The sequence below is a fragment of the Pristiophorus japonicus genome, chromosome 15 (assembly GCF_044704955.1).
Source record: "Pristiophorus japonicus isolate sPriJap1 chromosome 15, sPriJap1.hap1, whole genome shotgun sequence".
Taxonomy (NCBI): Eukaryota; Metazoa; Chordata; class Chondrichthyes; family Pristiophoridae; genus Pristiophorus; species Pristiophorus japonicus.
In genome coordinates, this window is record NC_091991.1 from 163,927,717 (window position 1) to 163,945,360 (window position 17,644).

Here is a 17,644-nt window from a genome sequence, read left to right on the forward strand (position 1 = left end):
CTTCCACTTCACAACTCATGTTGGGGAAATATGAACTATCAAAGACGTACCTTGAAACATTAACATTAGGATTCTTTTTGAGCAGCAAGTTGAGGTAGACCTTTGAAATTTCAGCGGATAACGTCAGATTTGCCAGAAGTGCCAGGTTTTCAGGGTTTATAGCGAATTCTTGAAGCTGCGCAGAGATTAGGAGAAATTACAAATATTGACACCAATGATGCAATGTTCTTTCTATAGGTTAAACAATTAAACTTTAAGCTTTATGTTGCTGCAACACACAACTGTAGTCCATATGGATTCCAACAACACTTTGCAGTGACATTAGCGGCAAACACCAAACATAAAAGACGGTAGGAGTATAAAGTCATCTTGGGTGGTTGCACAAAATGGGCGATCATGGGTCTGCAGCTCATTTTGCACTCCGTCAGATTTTCCCTTTCCATTACCTTCAAATGGGTTGCTGATTCGCTGTCACCTGTTTCGTGCTGCTGCCCAACATGATTTACACCCCATAGGAAGCTAACTATTAACTTAGTTGGCAACATAAATCAGAGTAGATTTGACATGCATTCGAAGCTTCATGTAACCAGATCTTTGAGAACAGGTCGGTTCTCCCGAGAACCCAATCATTCACCATCCCAATCTTAGAGTAAAAGGAAAATATCTACCTGTGTTTCATTATCGGAGAAAGACCGAAGATCAGTCAGAGACATTTGGTTCATATATAGTCCCAGATATTGAGCAAACCAAGCAGTGGAGTTCAGGGTTGGATCATTTACATTATAGCATTTCGGTTTGGGACCTGTTATATAAAATAATTCCACATTAACTCGAACTAAAATGGTGCGTCATTTTTAAAAGCATGTTATAAATTCCACACAATTTTTGCTTCCAAAAGGGTTTCTCATCTTCCCCCTCCAAAATTATTGCACATTTTAAAACAACCCATCCCGCCACCCCGTGGTGGTGGCGCTCGCTGGCATACAGTTCCATGGGTGCCAGCAGCCTGGCACTGCTCATGTCACAGGAAGCATCAGCAGGCTTCTTGACTGCAGAGACATCACAACCCAGCTGCTTCCCGGCTTCACCGCTCATCAACTCAGATACCATTTCCAGTAAAGGTCTCTGGACGGTGACAGCAGTGGAAACCCGGGCTGATTTTTCACTTTCCTCGTCTAAGACGAGTAACAATAGCCCCACTTCTGAGACTTTGAAACAATAGAGTGTAACTTCACCTTGTTGTAGGTAAGCTTTAATGCCATTGTAGATTTCCTTCTGTTTGTCTGAGGTAAAGTCATTGTAGCGAGCACTCAGCGTTCTCACACTAAAGGTGAAATTTAATAACATTTTAGAATTTCATCTGCAGATCGAGTTCAATTACCGATAATTTCAATTTAAAGCAACACAATAGAAATGAAGATATTACAATGATAGAACCAAAAAAGAGCTAACCAGAATGTGTGTGCGCGTGTGTAAGTCCCTCAGACTCTCCTTTCCTCTTTTCCCCCTAATTATAGATGATGACCAGCAGCAAACTGGACATTAGATATTCTTTGTCATACCATATTGTCCTTTCTCGGTTACAATCAATCATTCAGCTGCAGCGCTCTGCTGATGTAATGAGTAAACTAATTCTGGAGAACGATTTACACTGGACAATGAGGGACTTTGCTCACGTGAAGATACATTCGGAATGGATGTGACTGTACTTACATTTTCCTGTAGGAAAGGCACTGAACTCTCAGGGTGTTGTTGGAAGACAAAAGAGGGGTGGTGATAAATGGAAGATATGGAGTTAGCCTGACATTAAGCCATTTATCCACTTCTGCTTCAGTAAGCACAGGCAGGCTGTTGGTAAACTGAGGCCACAGACCCTCTATGATAGCAGCTCGGTTATCAAGTGACAGATTACTCTGCAAAAGGAAAAGCATATAGGCTTGTTTTAAAACAAATTAATATAGCTAACATGATGACAAAGATTCCCTCAGCTTGCCATGTGATTCTACCAAGTAGATCCATTCTTGAAGATCAGCTTTGCTGAACTGGAAACTTGGACTGAGCATTTGTTACAATCAGAGTTGGGCTTTGGAGGGAATAAAGTTACTGTTCTCTGATTCTGAACCACAAATTTAAGTTATAATCATTGCAAATCCTACCACCCCCACCCGCATTGCGCTGTTAGCGCGTTCTCTTGTCTGTGTGCTGTGGATGAGACAACTCATCCAGTCACTGCATACTTGTATTTCCCAATGGGAAATCATGGAAATCATTCATGTGGTCCCCAGATTTCAGCCAGTTGAGGAACGTTCGGAAAAGAACTGGGCAGGAGAGAAAAAAAACGCCACAATCCTTGTCTACCTTGTTAAACCTTGTTGATGCGCACTTGTTAATGTACAGTCAAAGCATCCATACCTTCTTACACTCGCACCTTTATCCTCCTGTTAAAGAGGCATTTAGACTTCCAATGAATACTCCAGGACCACAGCCCACGCACTCACACTGCTCCGATATAACGGGCACCATTTTATTTGAAACATTACAGTTTATCTACATTACATCCTGTGACCTGAAAGTAAAATAGCGTTTGAAGCTCACTTTGCGGCTTTTTTGATTGAATTCATCTATGAATGTAGCCAGCTTCTGGATGGGCTGGATATGGATCAACAATGTGGTCAGAATCTTGTTGTCATTAATGAATCCAGGCTTACTCAGCAGATCAGCCAATTCACTGGGATCAGTGACATTCAACACCTATAAAAACACAATAGGGAATTTCTCAACTTCATGAAAATAACTGGCAGCAGACCATGTACAGCAACTTGTTAAACTTGTAAAATATTAGTGACAATTACAGACACTGTTAATTCTGTTTCATGTTACAGACTAGCATGACTTGGGTTCACACACACAAGCCTGATCCTGAACACTTCACAATGCTGACTCAACCCCCAGGGGAGGGGTTTATTGGATATGAGGGGCTTTTTCTGAGGGCCACGGGGAAAGTAATAGAACCGGTCAATGTGAAGCAGTATTGCGTTTTTTCTGGAAACATGTCACACAACGCTTGCACAAAGGTAACTTTTCCTGGCCTCGCAGTCAGCAACTAGCACATTGCGCACGAGCCTGAAGGATCAGAAAATTTGTTTCCCATCCCTCTCCCCCATGAAGCCATTGGGTAAAATATCCTAGACCTGTTTTCTGCTTAAGCAGCTGAGTTTCTAACTAACTTCACCATCCACCTGCCCAAAACATGCCCACTGCTCAAATCAGGTCCAGTGTTCTAGGGCTTCATCCAAGGTAAAGCACACTCTAAAATTGCTAGATTCACTGTAGCTGCTTCTGGAATGTCAGGTAAGTAATGTTGACCTGGAAACACCCCAGTTCACAAGAGAAATAATGTTGTTTTTACCTCAACAGCACGATTGGCAGGAAGCAGGAAAAAGACATCAGTCAGAGTTAGCAACTCAGAGAACCTTTGGAAATAGGTGTCCATGTAGACAACATAACTGTTGTTTTCATAACAACGAAGTGGGAATGCTGGAAGAAAGAGAGAAATTATTAGGTCAATTTGCAAACATATATGTCAACTTCTCATGAATTGTAAACATCTGAAATCTAAATTATGCAGCAGGTTAACACAGGCAGAGTAATTGAATAGCAGATATTCAGAATCAAAAACTCATTTAATGTTCTCTTTGATTCACAACTGCTTTTCTAGCTTACCTGTGGTGTTGAGGTAACCAAAGATCCACACTTTCAGCACAGTCTCTCTTGTTCCACGTGGCATATCACTGAATCCGTTACTCAGTCCTTTGATGCTAAATCGATAAACAAGAGGTCAGATCTATAGTAATCTTTCAAGTGGTGGAGAACAATTTTAAGATCCTTCCCTAAAGATGCTCAATGATCAGGTCTGGTGTCTGTAACTGAAAATTGATGCCAGACTTATCCCATGGTGATGAACCTCTCACAGGAATCAATTTCTAAATGGGCTGATAAAATCTCTCGTTTTTAGGTCTTTTCTTTCTCGCCAATCTTCTCCCCTCGTCTTCAGAAGGTCTGTCTCCTCACTGCATTACAATTCCACAGCCAGTGGGCGCCTCTGGTAACTGAGGCTACTGAAGAAACTTAATGACAGAGCTGAAGTATTTCAGCTTCTGTGACCAGTTCTAAAACTATCTAATTCTTGGGGGTCATACAGCACACATTCGTGTCATGCAGAATTTTTCATGCAATGACTTCTTGTATTTAACTGCATTCTGAGTTACCAGGAGGAAAAGCATGAAGCTTGGACCTAGCAATATTGACACGCTGGGCAGTCAGCCTCATTTGTTACTGAACTGAATTTGGAGCTTGAAATTCCGCCAGTCTGTGTAAGGCACTTGGGGCTGGATTTTCCGGTCCTTTGTGCTCCAGGTTTCGCCCTGCAGCGGCGTGAAATGAGGCGGCAAGGTCTCCTGCGTCCAGTCGGGAGCTTCAGGCCAGGTTTTGCGGCGGCACTTAGCAGCAGCACTGTCGGGAACAGCTGTGCCAGGTGTGCAACGCTTCTCGTTGCGACACCGTCCGACTTTGACTCGAATCCACCCCGTACGCCTGGAATCGCGTCTCGCAACGACCGCCTGGGAAATCAGAGCGGTCCACTATGCCGGCGGAGGTGAGTAAGGTAATGTGCTGCAAAGGTAAGTGCGAGTGGTTGTTCTTTTAATTTTTTTTTTTTTAGGTATTTGTGTTGTGGTGCTGTGGGCAATGTTTTGGGAATACTTTTGTGTGTTTTCTTTTTAAAAAGGTTCCTTTCTCACCACCAAGGCTTCTCTTGGAGCGCACACGGCCCGGCACTTTAGTCCACGAGCTTCCCATTTTTGTGCCTCGAAAGTTGTGCAATGCCTCCCTTAGCGCTGCGCACCCTAGCGTAGGGTCCAGATGATGAAATTCCTTACTAAAGCGCACGTATTCCCGGCCAGTAACTTTACCACTGCGCCTCTGTTTTCACCCCCAAAACGGAAAAGCCTAAAATACTGGCCTTAGTATTAAGTGTGCTCCCTGACTATTAACAATTTAAAATGTTTTGAAAAGGGTTGCTTTTCCAGTTGAATACGCAGCAATGGATTATTGTAAAAGAGAGTAATTCACTCACACTGCTTGGTAACCATCACAGGTTATGTTTCTTGTCAGAAGGCTTGTCAGTACTGACTGAGAAATACCAGCAATGAATGGCCTGAATCGCTCCTGGAACCATTTTCTCAGGAAAGATTCACTGGTTAAGTTATCGTTGGTCTTCACAACCTCCCACAGGGCATTCATGAATGTGATCTTTGTCATCAGAGGAATTGCTGATGTGTTTAGGGTCTGAAACAAACCATGACATGCGTTTAAACTCAGTGAGCAAAGAGCTTCCTTTACAGGTTTCGACGTTGATATCTCCCCTCATAGAAGTTAAAAAGAAAATTGGAATATTTCTAATCCAAAATATCATGCAGTGGAATCGGACAAGTGTAGGGAACAAAACATTTATTTTCTCACCTGGATCAGCCAGGTTGCAGAGCACCTACACCACAACAATGAATGCAATTGCATTTATAAAGCACCTTTTCAGTTCCAAGGACATCCCAAAGTACTTCAAAGCCAATGATTTACTTTTTGAAACCTAGTCACTGCTGTGATGTAGGTAAAGTCAAAGCCACTCAAATAACCACTAGCCCTGTATTAGGTAACAGGACACCGATAGACACCTGCACCCCACCAACTAAAACACGAGCACTCAACGGCCATGGGATTTAGAACTTCCAATGAATGAGGGTATATTGAGGCTAGGGCAAAGTTGATAGCTCCTTGGACACATTTTTGGACCCTTGGCACAAGCAGAGGGACTGATGGGTACAGAGATCAATGGGCCTAGCTTGAAAGTTAGAATGCAAATGCAACAACAATGTACGCCTTTCATAATGCTGTGAAGGAGTCAGTGATTCATCGAAGAAATAAATTGCTGCATCTGTAATATCTGAAACTAGGGTCCAGCAATCAGGAGACTTCTTAGGATTCTAAGGAGGCTATAGTCAATGTTGAGAAAAGGTATCTATGACTTTGTGTAGCTACAGTGGTCTGCCTACAGAGTACTTGCTGCCCTGAACACAAGCTGGCCTAAGAAGTGAACTTCAGGACATTAGCCAATCCAATGAAAGGAGGACAAGACTGCGTATCACTCAGATCAGGAAGACCTTATATGGCAGCTTAAACATCACTGTAAAATAAATCGATGGGCTCAATTTTCCCCAGTGATTTACGTCGTTTATTTTGGAGCAGGCTGCTATTTTTGGCCTAAGGTGAAAAACCACAGTTTCTGCAATCAATTTCCACCAGTGTAACTCAGTTAGTTATGACTTTTTTGTCCATTTTTTTTCAGCCAAAGTGGGCGTAACCAGCCAGCTACGCTTATTGTGGCCAGCTGAGAGTTACTCACGCCAGCGTATGTGGCCTCTCCAGTAAAACCTTACGGACAGTTAAGGAAATCGATGCAACTGATGCCCGGACACACTAAAAGAATTGAAAAATACATAGCAGCAACTTCCCTCCAACCCCGCCCGAAGGGCTTGCCGGTCCGGTCCCATTCTCGGTCCCCGAGAGAGTGAGTGAGAGAGTGGGAGAGTGAGAGTGTGTGTCTGTCTGGGGACCCGAGAATGGGACCGGACCTGCAAGCTCTTCGGGCAGGGTTGGAGGTAAGTTGCTGCTATGTGTTTTTCAATTCTTTTAATGTGTTGGGAGCGCGCTGTATGCTTTACTTTGCAGCCTCAGCTCACATTGTGTCCTTGGTTACCATGGCAGCCCGATCTTTTTGGCGCAGATCAAGGCTCCACCCCCAAAACTAAAGGTCGGGTTACGCCACGCCAAAATGAAGAAATCCAACGGGGAAACTTGGAATCCTTTTTTTTGGCGTACTTAAGCCCCCAAAAAAATCGGGCGTAACTCTTCAAGTATGCCAAAAAAATTCTTTGGGGAAAATTGAGCCGATAGACACTGCATGTAAATAGAGGTGTGCATAGTTCTGCTTATTTTTAAGTAATTCCGGTTGATAATTAGTTACCTTGTTGTTGAACTTGTCCAATGCCTCATTCAGAGTGGTTCTGTTAAGCTTCTGAACAAAAATAGTCAGTGCAGATTCATCTGACCTATTCAGAGTCTTTGGGCCAATGAAGCACTGGAATATACCTGTCAAGGCATCGCTGCTTAAACCTGAAGGCAGTAGATTAATCTGCAAAGCAATCAATTTTGGAAAAAACATATGTTGGGTGAAGGCATTGATGTAAAATATCACCAAGTGAGGAACATTCCACGGACGATAAATTCATTCTGTTTTATATGTGCTGAATGTGCTTGTAATAAGAACATAAAAATTAGGAGCAGGAGTAGGCCATAGGGCCCCTCAAGCCTGCTCCGCCATTCATTAAGATCATGACTGATCTTCGACCTCAACGCCACTTTCCCGCCCGATCCTCATATCCCTTGATTCCGTGAGAGTACAAACTAAGAACCTAAGAATTAACAGCCATTAATATGCAGTCTTAGAATGGAGCTGCTACAAATGACTTTGTTTTAACTAGTGTAAACTGCCACAAACGTTCTTCTGTGAAACATGGACTATGACATAGCTTACCTTAGCACATGCATACTCTGTAATGTTGAAGTTGCAGAGTTGGGTCATGTTAATTTCAGTCAGGAAATCATTCAAAGCTGAACTGTGGGAGAGAAATAAATCTACTCTTGGGAAAGAAATTACACTGAGAAACAAATAACAGGGCAATTCCTTTTGAATTCTCAACATATCACATGATTTGAAACTAATTAAACATGTCATTTAAGTTTTCAAACAGTTTCTAACTAATGTATATGAGATAATTTGGGTCTCCTCAGTATCAAGTGAAGTAACGCACCAACAAGTTGACAGGGTCACTAAAACAGTGCCTCACTTGAAGCAATGTAGAAAAGGTATTCTCCTCAAATTCTTACCTGTTCACAGCTGCACACAATGTTGTTTCTGTTTGAAAAGTAGAAAACATTAATATGCAGTAATTATCATACTGAAATTAACTGGTGAAATTGTAAAAAAGTGTAGGAAACGCACTCACCATTAACTGTGGTTTTACCAGGCTAAGGAAGAGAAAGCACAATAATAGGTTTAGTAGTGAGCCATCTTAAATTTGTAATGATAAATGTAGCATGATAAATTGCATATATGTAAATATTACTGTAGGTTTTCAACAAACACTAAACCAATGGATTTTACATAATCCACACACGTATAAAAGCAACAAGTTTGCAAATGTACTGACATTCAACCAAAATATTGCCTTCCAAAACACATGGGGCTACATATTTGATTGAAAACTGACACTTTTGAAAATACAGTTGAGTCTGTCTTACCGTATCACCAGGTTCAGGTTCTGAAAATAAAACAAAATGGTTATTGTTAAAAGGTAGTCCTGATTATTATTATTCTTAACCACACCATATCAATTACACTCAGTTATTTATCTCAGAAGGAAGAGGAAATATTTCTGAAAAGTCACATTCCCTTTGGCAGGCTCACCCAATCCCATACAATGTGTTCACACCTGATGTTTGACATGTACTATACTGTAAAATCAAGGGGCCTGACAGTAAATGTTAGCTCCTTAAAGCATCCGTCATTGCCTTGGCTGTGCGATCCCTATGGATTACTGACATTACGTTATAATCAATGTGTACAATTAGTACAAAATAGCAATAAAACCAAAAGTGCAGAACTGTTATCACCGAGAAATTATGTTGAAAGTGTCATGGAAGCTTTCATGTACACGACAAAAAACAACTGATATTTGAGCATGGTACTTTCTGGTTTCAACAAGGAATTACCTGATGAATTATCTGGAATTCCTCCGGTCAACCCAAGCCTCCTCACTTCAGACTCAGTGTGTGAGGCCACCCAAATGAGCACTACGGTTTCATTCGCTCCACGTTTAAGAGCTGGAAGGTTAAATCCAAGCAAGTCGATCAGATTCTGGGCATTCAGTTTCTGAAATAGAAAAAAACATTTGATGAATGAGTACAACATATTAGATTTCGCACCTCGTTAGGAACTTGCACTTTGTTAACTTGATAGCATGAAATCAAGGTGCAGGATGGGACTGGCAATGTTGGATTTCAACTAGTTTGCAGTATTTTGGATCTTTTACCAGAAGATTTATACAATACTGAGCACAAGGTACATATTATACATTTCAGGTCTGTTTGAGTTATATTCTAACAATTAGTGATGCTGGTCACCCCAGTAAGTGGTCCCCACTTCTTATGTTCAGGAGTGTGTCTGGTAGTGCCCAATATATAATTACATAACTTGAGGGCGTAACAATAGCATCACCTTCTGTTGTCATCTCGATATCGCAACTCTCACATGCGCCCTCACGTACGTTTGTCCCAGCTTTCAATAGGAAGACACAAAATCGCACTGCCTTGCTATGCATTAACAGTTCAGCCAGAAAACAAGTTATGTGACCTTTGTTCTCACAGTTTACAATATCATTTGAACCACATGCCCAGTGTCCACTGTATTCTTTTGCTAAGATGTCTATTTTTTAGAATTCTGAAGAGTATAACATTTACTGTGGGTTTTGCAGTCTTTCCATTCATTATATTTTCAATCATAACACCAGGCACAATTACTCTCTCTACATTTCTATTACTGATGGTTAATTCTACAATGACATGCTATCAATTAACAGCAATGTTTCAGGGTCAGCGTGTACAGTTGATGGCTGAGAATGAGATGTGAGGTAAAGAAGCTGGAATCACTGCCATATTAATGTAAGCAGAAGATCATAATCATACTGTACATACCTTCACTTCTTCAGGATCCAAACCCTTGAAGGTTGCAAAGTCCATGTTAACTCTATTATTTGCAAGATACTTCAGATCATCAGCTGGGGCACCACCTGAAGAAAACAAGGACATTTCTTACCTGCACACTCCGGTATAACAAGTTATGCACATTGGCGATGAACTATGAGGGCAAGGAGAGCGCGGAAATGTGTATTTGTGCCAGAGGGGAAGGAGGCCTAAAAAATAAGGACGAAACCTTGGACGATTTCTTGGGATACTGCCCCAATAACATCTTGAAAGAATTTTCAATGGGGAAGTATCTGCTGGCCCTCTCCATATTCAAGTAGCAGGTTGGGAGAGTTCCTGAGCACTCCATCCTCAGGCCCACTGATCCCACGCTTGGTGGGAGCATACATGTGCTCCGTACTCGGCCTTCCACAGTTCCCAAAGATACTGCAGAACTGAGATAATTAAGTGCATCTAGCTTCCCCATTGGAGTGGCAGAGAGCTGCTTGGATTTTCCGTCAAGCAACTGGGACAGGGACCTCTGTAGTCCCTCTATGGGTAAGGGTAGCCTCAGCCAAATATTAAAAGGGTTTGGGAGTGGTTCAACTTCTCAGACAGGAGTCCTGCTCCAATGCACTTCTAGTGGTGGACTGAGGCTCCTGGAATTCCACCTCTATCAACTTCAAGGACAAACAAAAGTTTCAATGAAATCATTCTTCTGCCATTATTGTTTCTACAACAGCATTGATCATTATATCAAACAATGGAGTTTTAACTGGTTATTTCTGTTAATTTTTTCAAATTGTAACGAAATTGGATTAGCAATAAATTAAAAATATAATGAACCCATCAAAATGAACACACATGAAATGAACGGAGTTAGCTATCGCAGCTGGTTCAACTACAGCAATATTTCTGCACACTCGAGGGTCCTTAAGCCTTGCCAATCTGAGCCTCTGAATTAGCTAAGTAGAATGTGCTTCTACAGTGACATCGTGGGCCGGAAATTGCGTCCTCTCCGGGTGCGTACACCCGGCGAGGCCTCGCAAAAGCCGATTCCCAGCGTGCGATGCGCGTACACTGAGAACCGACTTTTGCGATCTGTCAAAATTTCTTTTGACAGATCCAACGCATCCCCACATCCGTGAGGCAGAGATTGGGCTATTTGCCTATTTCTTGCCCAGCGAATGTCCTTCATGCAGCCCACTTTTACCAGGTGTAAGAGTTCTAAAACATTGATTAATTATAATCACTCATTTTTAATCTTAAAAACCCTACCCATTAATACAAGTGTATTTAAGCCTATTAAAACACATAAAAAAAAATTCTAAAAAATATATTTTTTTCTAAAACATTTAATTTCAAATTAATTTTAAGGTGTTTTTTTTTTATTTATTGTGTTATGTTTCTTGATTCATGAGGTTATTCTCATTGATAGTAATGGAAGCTCGGACAAACGGAGTTCCCATTATTATCAATGAGAATACTGCATAATGATTGGTGGGCCAGGCCTATGTGATACAGGATACGTTTATGTATCTTGGAAGACGTGTTCCCATACGCTGCGCAGCGAATGAAGGCCTACATTTTCCGGAACCACCAGGAGATTTTTTTTCCGGGTCGGTGGCGTTTGTCCCAAGGAAGCCTCTAACAGAAATTTCCCCCCGATTGTCAATTCCAGATCAGGCAGGCAGAGACTCTACGTGTGGAAACCTCAGAAGCTTAGATTGAAGACTCAAAGATGAAGATGGGCTTCCTTGTGAATCAGAAACCTGGTTGAGTAAAAAAAAAGCCTAATTTTACTCACCAACATACACCTTTATCAGGTGAAAGTAGGGGATTGGGTTACTTTGCAGCGAGCTCAGTGCCAAGCGTGCCCGACGGTAGAACAAGATTTTCTTTGACTGTGTGCACACAGAAAAATCCAGAGCTCCTGCATCTCTGTGGGAGAAAGGTTACAATGTTCAGTTTGTTCAGTGCTTCTGCAACTGCATCAGGTAAGGGACTTGCACCTGCACTTTTCAGCCCAGAGATTTACCCAATATTTTGGCACTATGTGGTAAAGTGTTAGATGTGCCAAACTCTCAAATCACATCTGCCAGCATAATTCAAACTTTTACTGACAATATCAATTCAGTGACTCATGTTAGAAAGGGCATGTGTATTCACTGGGACGCTTTAGCGAGGGCAGGATTGGCTTCTTCTGTGATGCTTTCCATAGACAAATAGCCTGCTCACTCACTGTCTTGGCTCACACTCAAAGAATAGATGTTTTGGACTGGGTACAGACCCGTGGCAAATGTACGCCAGAAATATTCAATCTTCAAAAATCAGAAGTGGTTGAGCCAGTGAGAGCATTCAGTCAGCTGTGAAGTTGTTCCACAAGGTGTCTTCTCATCATCGTTTGCTTCACAATTACACTGCACTAAATCACTTGATAGACTAACTTTGGTTCTGGTGGAAATGGTCACATTTCACTCGTCAGTAAACTTGCAACAAAACAATGCGACACTTACGTCAAGTTTGAAATTGCCATCAGCTGATCTTCATCCACAGTACACAAGTTGGCTCCACCAATAGCTTTCAATGAAACTGCGTTTAGAATGCCACCTAACTGGAGGTATCTTGTAATGATGGCTTCAACCTGCAGAAGGGAGTTTAAAAATTGTTCATAACTCACTGTCTCAGAAGGACCTATAAATTAAGATGTTCCTTTATTTGATGCTCATTTTCTCCCAAATTTATAACTACACAGTACTTAAATAAAATTCCTATGATTGTATTATTCTCCTTTTGGAAAATGTCGATCAATAAACCTTTTAATTGCACCCGACATTATGGGTTCAAGTTTCGGCCTGAGTTGCTCCTATTTTTTTGGAGCAACTAGTTTAGAATGGAGCATCTTCGAGATTGCAATTCTCGGCATTTAGTTTGCTCCAGTTTTACTGAGTTAGAATAGTTTCATTTTAGAACAGATATTTTTTTCCAAAAGGGGGCGTGTCCAGCCACTTATGCCTGTTTTGCAAGTTTAGGCAGTGAAAAGTTACTCCAAACTAACTTAGAATGGTGTAAGTGTAGATTTTTGCACAATCAGAAAAACCTTGCCTACACGTATAAATCAGACATAGGGAACGAGAGATATGGGGGAGGGGGGAAAAGAGGGGGTTTACAAACATTAAACACTTCACTTTTACAACTAAAGAGTCATCATCAATAATAAATGATAAATAAATCAATAAATCAACCAATAAATCAATCAAAAAAATTTTTTTTAATAAAAAAAATAATTTTTAAAAAAAATCAATTAAAAAAAATTATGCTTCTACTCACCGACTGCAGCACCGGGAGCCCTTCAACAGCGTGCTGGGACGCGCCCCACCCCCCCACCGCAGTGTTTCTTTCTCTGTCAGTGTCTCTCTGTGTTTCTGACAGCAAGGGGTGGGGGGGGGGAGGAGGGAAGAGGAGGGGGGTAGAGGAGGAGGGAGAGGAGGAGAGGAGGGAGTGGGGAGAGAGATGGGGGGGGGGGAGAAAGAGAGGAGGGGGGGAGGGGAGGAGGAGGAGGAGGAGGAGGAGGAGGAGGGAGGGAGGGGTTGGAAGTGGAGTGGAGAAGGCTGAATGGGAGGGGTTGGGGGGGCTGAACTGGGGGGGCAGTGGAGGCTGAATGGGCCCCGCCGCCGACGAAGCAGATGCCTGGCCGCCGCCGAGGACTTCGAGATGCCGGGCGGGTGAGCCCCGGGAACGACATGGGGGGGTGAGTGGGGAGCAGAGGAGGGGGGAGGGCTGAACGGGAGGGGGGTGGTGGAAGCTGAAGGGGAGGGAGATGGGGGGGGGGGGGGGGCGGGAGAGCTGAACGGGAGGGAGACCCGAGTCCCGATGGGGAACCCATTTGGCCAGGGCTAGGGCCGGTGGTGCTTCGGGCCTCTCCCACGCAGCCTCGGAGCTACTGCACATGCGCACACACTCTAGCGCGCATATGCAGAGATCCCGGCTCCGCCCCCGACCCCTTGTGCTGCACCACGCCGAGCACGAAGACGTCCTGAGTAGCTCACAGAATCGCAAGCTAAGTTTTCGACGCCCTTTTTATTCCAGAAAGTCGGTGCACCTTATGGAGGTGCGCAGTTTTTACAGAGGGCGGAAACTTGGGCACATTATTTCTCTGAAATTTCCACTGTACCATTGCCCATTCCCAGCAATTACACACAGTACCCCAACTTCCTGCAGCTGTTTCAAAAACAGCCTTCGGTTAACTGTTTCAAACGAAACACTTCGGGCTGGATTGTCAGGACATTTGCGCTCCGGATTTTGCCCCGGAGCGGCCTGAAATGGGGCGGTGAGATCTTCTGCGCCCTGTCGGGAGCTTCGGGTCAAGTTTTGGGAAGCGCCGTGGCGGGTGTGCAATGCCTCCCATTGCGACGCCGGTGCGAGTTTGACTCACACCCGACCCACATACCCCGAATTGCGCCTCACGATGACCCTTAGGTAAACTAGAGCGGTTCAGCCATGCCGGCGGCGTTGAGGTAGGAAATTGCAGAAAAGGCAAGTACGAGTGTTTATTTTTTTATATAATTTTTTTTAGCGATTTGTGTTGTGGTGGCGTGGGCAATATTTTTGGAATGTTTTTGTGATTTTGGGGGGAGCGTGCCTCCCCCGCACAAGGCCTCTCTCAGAGCGCTCCTGGCCCCGCACTTTATTTGGCGGGGTTCCCATTTTTGCGCCTACTCCACCCCTGGCGCAGACCCTAGATGGCAAAAATTTCTCCCCAGAACGCAGACTTTGCCCGGCTGGTAATTTCCCGCCCCGCCTCTGTTTTTGCCCCGAAAACGGCAAAACCAAAAATCCAGCCCTTCAGGTCTGAAACTTTTCAGAGAGTAGAGACCAAATACCACATTTCACTCATGATCAAGTTATCCTATGTCTGCAGATACTAATATTTTCACTTTAATATTCTCCTAGTTTCAGTACCATTGGGATTTTCAGCTGTTGCATCATTAATGCGGAAAGTGTCTCAACTCGAGTGATATTCCAACTGCTGACTTCGGTCGCATTGAACACTGTGGATATGTTCCCCAGCAGTCGAATCTGGTTTTCTGGTAGCCCATTGGGATACATCTGTTTTGGGAAACCCAAATAATAAAATTCAGTCATTTTGTTAGCAGTACCAGTATTCAAAGCCAGCTTCAAATTCCATTTTGGATCTAGAATATTTAGCTACAGATTGATTTACAGATCTGTTCATTCACACTTGAACATACTGGCCGGAAGCTTTACCTTAGAGTCAGAGCGGCTGTGTGCGGGCTGCCATCCCGAAGATTTCTACAGCATGTTCTGCACTGCGCCTTTAACTCAATTACACCAATTGAAACTGTCATGCGGGTTTCCTGGCCAATTAAATGAAACAGCGCTGACTTGCTTTCAGCTCATATTTAAAGGAGTGTTGCACACATCCCATTTGAAGGAGCTATACATGTGGTTGGGAGAGGTGATTATTTGTCTATATCGAAGAGATTTGTGTGGGTGAAAGCAAAGATGGAGTCACAGCGACAGACGGGTGCACCCAGGTTCTCAGATGCCTCCCTGGAAGTTCCTATTCACTGTCTACACCAGGAAAAGAGCAGCCAGAGAAACAAGAGGGCATAGATGGAGATTGCCCAGGTAGTGAGCAGTACATGTGTTCTCAGCCACTCCTAGATGCAACGGCGAAAGAGATTTAATGATCTAATGAAGTCAGGAAAGTTGAGTACAATGCCACATTCAACTACATGCTGATGTGCGTGTCACCCTAACCCCATCACTCTGACTTTCCAAGCCTACTCCTGCACATCATGCCTCACACGCAACCTCCCTCACTGTCTATGCACCTACACACATCCTCATCTGAATATCCACCTCAGCCTGAAGCAGTCCGACAGAGTAACCCTACAGACAGCAGTCATTTAGCAATGTCATGCCAGTCCCTCTTAGTCACCCACTACTCTACAGATGTAGCCCATACATCCCTGATACTCATTCCATCACTCTCACTCCAAGTTCACTTTGTTCCCTCCCTGCAGGAGAACAGGTGAGTGAGAGAGAGAGAGACAGAGAGCGCGCTAGTGAGAGAGAGGGACCTCCCAGCAACCTGGTGAAAGAATTTGTGGTGTATAACAGTCACTCATGGTGACTAATGTCAGCAGCCAGTGAAATATCATTATGTGCATAATGATAATGTTACACATTTTTATGATAAGAGGTCTAAATTCGTGCCTTTACTCTCCCACAGGTCCATCAAGAGCACCCTACCTCACAGTCCAGCCAGAGAAGGAAGACGATTCCTCAGTGGAGAGTTTCTCTCCAAAATGAGCACCTCTACAATCGGCTGATGGTGACGATATGCTGTTCCAGGAACAAGGATGGCCACCTACATGGAGCAGGTAATTCACAAGTGGAACAAGAACATGCTTGCTGTGAATAACAGATTGCAGACTCTCATTGACTTCATCTCAAGGAGGGATACCAACATAGACTTGGGCCTTCATCGACCCACTGATGTGCAGCAAGGGGCTGTCCAGCTTCATGATAGCAGGGAAGAGCACGTGGTCCATTAGAGGGATGATGGTGGGAGGGGACATAGAAGTGATGGTTCAGCTCAAAGCGCTCCCACTTCTTCCTCGTTGACCCCCCTTAAGTCGGTTCCGAGGCAGAGCCTGCTCCTCCACAGTTGCAGGAGAAGCAGACTTTATCATGGCCCTCACAGGACCCAAAACTCAGAAGACGTTCACCAAAGTTGTCGAAGCAGTCACAGCAGGGAAGTGAACAGCCTGCCTCTACTTTCTGCTGAAGCCACAGGAATTGGACTTCGTAGAAGCACTCGCAAAAGAAAAAAAGACACAATCGTAGATGTATACGGGTATGCACATGGGAGCTCTATTTATGACAGACATTCATTTATTTTTTTGCACTACTTTCCCATCTTGTCCATTTTTGCCTGCTACCTGGGAAGTGACTTTGTCACTTGGAGTCAATGGGGAGACATTACTTAACCTTGAACAATGGGCGTTTGGTTGACGGGAATGGTTTGATCATTTTAGGACTGCTTTGTGGTTTTGGTGGGGGGCGGGGGGGGTGGGGTGGTGGTGAGGGAAAGTTGGTGCAACCTCTGAGAGCCAGATGTGTGCAGTGGTGCAACTTAAGTACATCGGGCCATTATGAGGACATTCCGGGCAGCAAGATGTGTCGCTCCTGGTGCCAACTCCACCTCAGGTTCCTTCTTCTCCTCCTTCGAAGAGGCTGTATGCTCTTCGTCTTCTTCCTCCTGCAGCTCCAAGTTTCCCTGCTGCACTATGTTGTGCAATGCGCAGCATTCAACAATGATTCTTGAGACCCTGGCTGGTGCATACTGATGGGCTCCTCCATATCTGTCAAGGCATCTGAACCACATCTTCAACATTCCAATTGCTTGCTCTATGACACAACTGGTGGACATGTGACTTTCCTTACAGCACAATTCGGCCTCATTGATTGACCCCCTCAAGGGCGTCTACAGCCACGTCTTCAGTGGATAGCCTGCGACTCCAAGCTGCCAACCGCTAAGTCTGTTTGGAGGTCCGAAGAGCTGAGCGAGCGTGGACTGGCGTAGGGCAAGAGTCATGATAGCTGCACGTGAATCTGGCACACACATGTATGATGATACTTTTATGGTTGCAGACGAGCTGCATGTTTAGGTAGTAGAGACTTTCTGGTTCACAAACACTCCTGGGTGATGTAGGGATGCCTTGATGGACAAGTGTGCGGTCAATGGCGCTCTGCACCT

At 43.9% G+C, this 17,644-nt stretch overlaps 1 protein-coding gene across 1 annotated transcript in view; it reads right to left on the bottom strand.

The window, feature by feature from the left end:
* Window positions 1–17,644, bottom strand: part of LOC139281630 (uncharacterized) — a 204,155-nt gene that overhangs the window by 165,617 nt on the left and 20,894 nt on the right. Inside the window, exons 15-32 of the mRNA XM_070901774.1 lie at window positions 14,818–14,964; window positions 12,372–12,499; window positions 11,663–11,796; window positions 9,868–9,962; window positions 8,887–9,046; window positions 8,416–8,435; window positions 8,121–8,142; window positions 8,002–8,029; window positions 7,649–7,730; window positions 7,079–7,246; window positions 5,135–5,346; window positions 3,724–3,818; window positions 3,410–3,537; window positions 2,596–2,751; window positions 1,714–1,913; window positions 1,236–1,324; window positions 669–802; window positions 51–175 (exon numbers count right to left, since the gene is read on the bottom strand). Coding sequence (XP_070757875.1) covers window positions 51–175; window positions 669–802; window positions 1,236–1,324; window positions 1,714–1,913; window positions 2,596–2,751; window positions 3,410–3,537; window positions 3,724–3,818; window positions 5,135–5,346; window positions 7,079–7,246; window positions 7,649–7,730; window positions 8,002–8,029; window positions 8,121–8,142; window positions 8,416–8,435; window positions 8,887–9,046; window positions 9,868–9,962; window positions 11,663–11,796; window positions 12,372–12,499; window positions 14,818–14,964 — 2,123 coding nt within the window. The remainder of the gene's footprint in view (window positions 1–50; window positions 176–668; window positions 803–1,235; window positions 1,325–1,713; window positions 1,914–2,595; window positions 2,752–3,409; window positions 3,538–3,723; window positions 3,819–5,134; window positions 5,347–7,078; window positions 7,247–7,648; window positions 7,731–8,001; window positions 8,030–8,120; window positions 8,143–8,415; window positions 8,436–8,886; window positions 9,047–9,867; window positions 9,963–11,662; window positions 11,797–12,371; window positions 12,500–14,817; window positions 14,965–17,644) is intronic.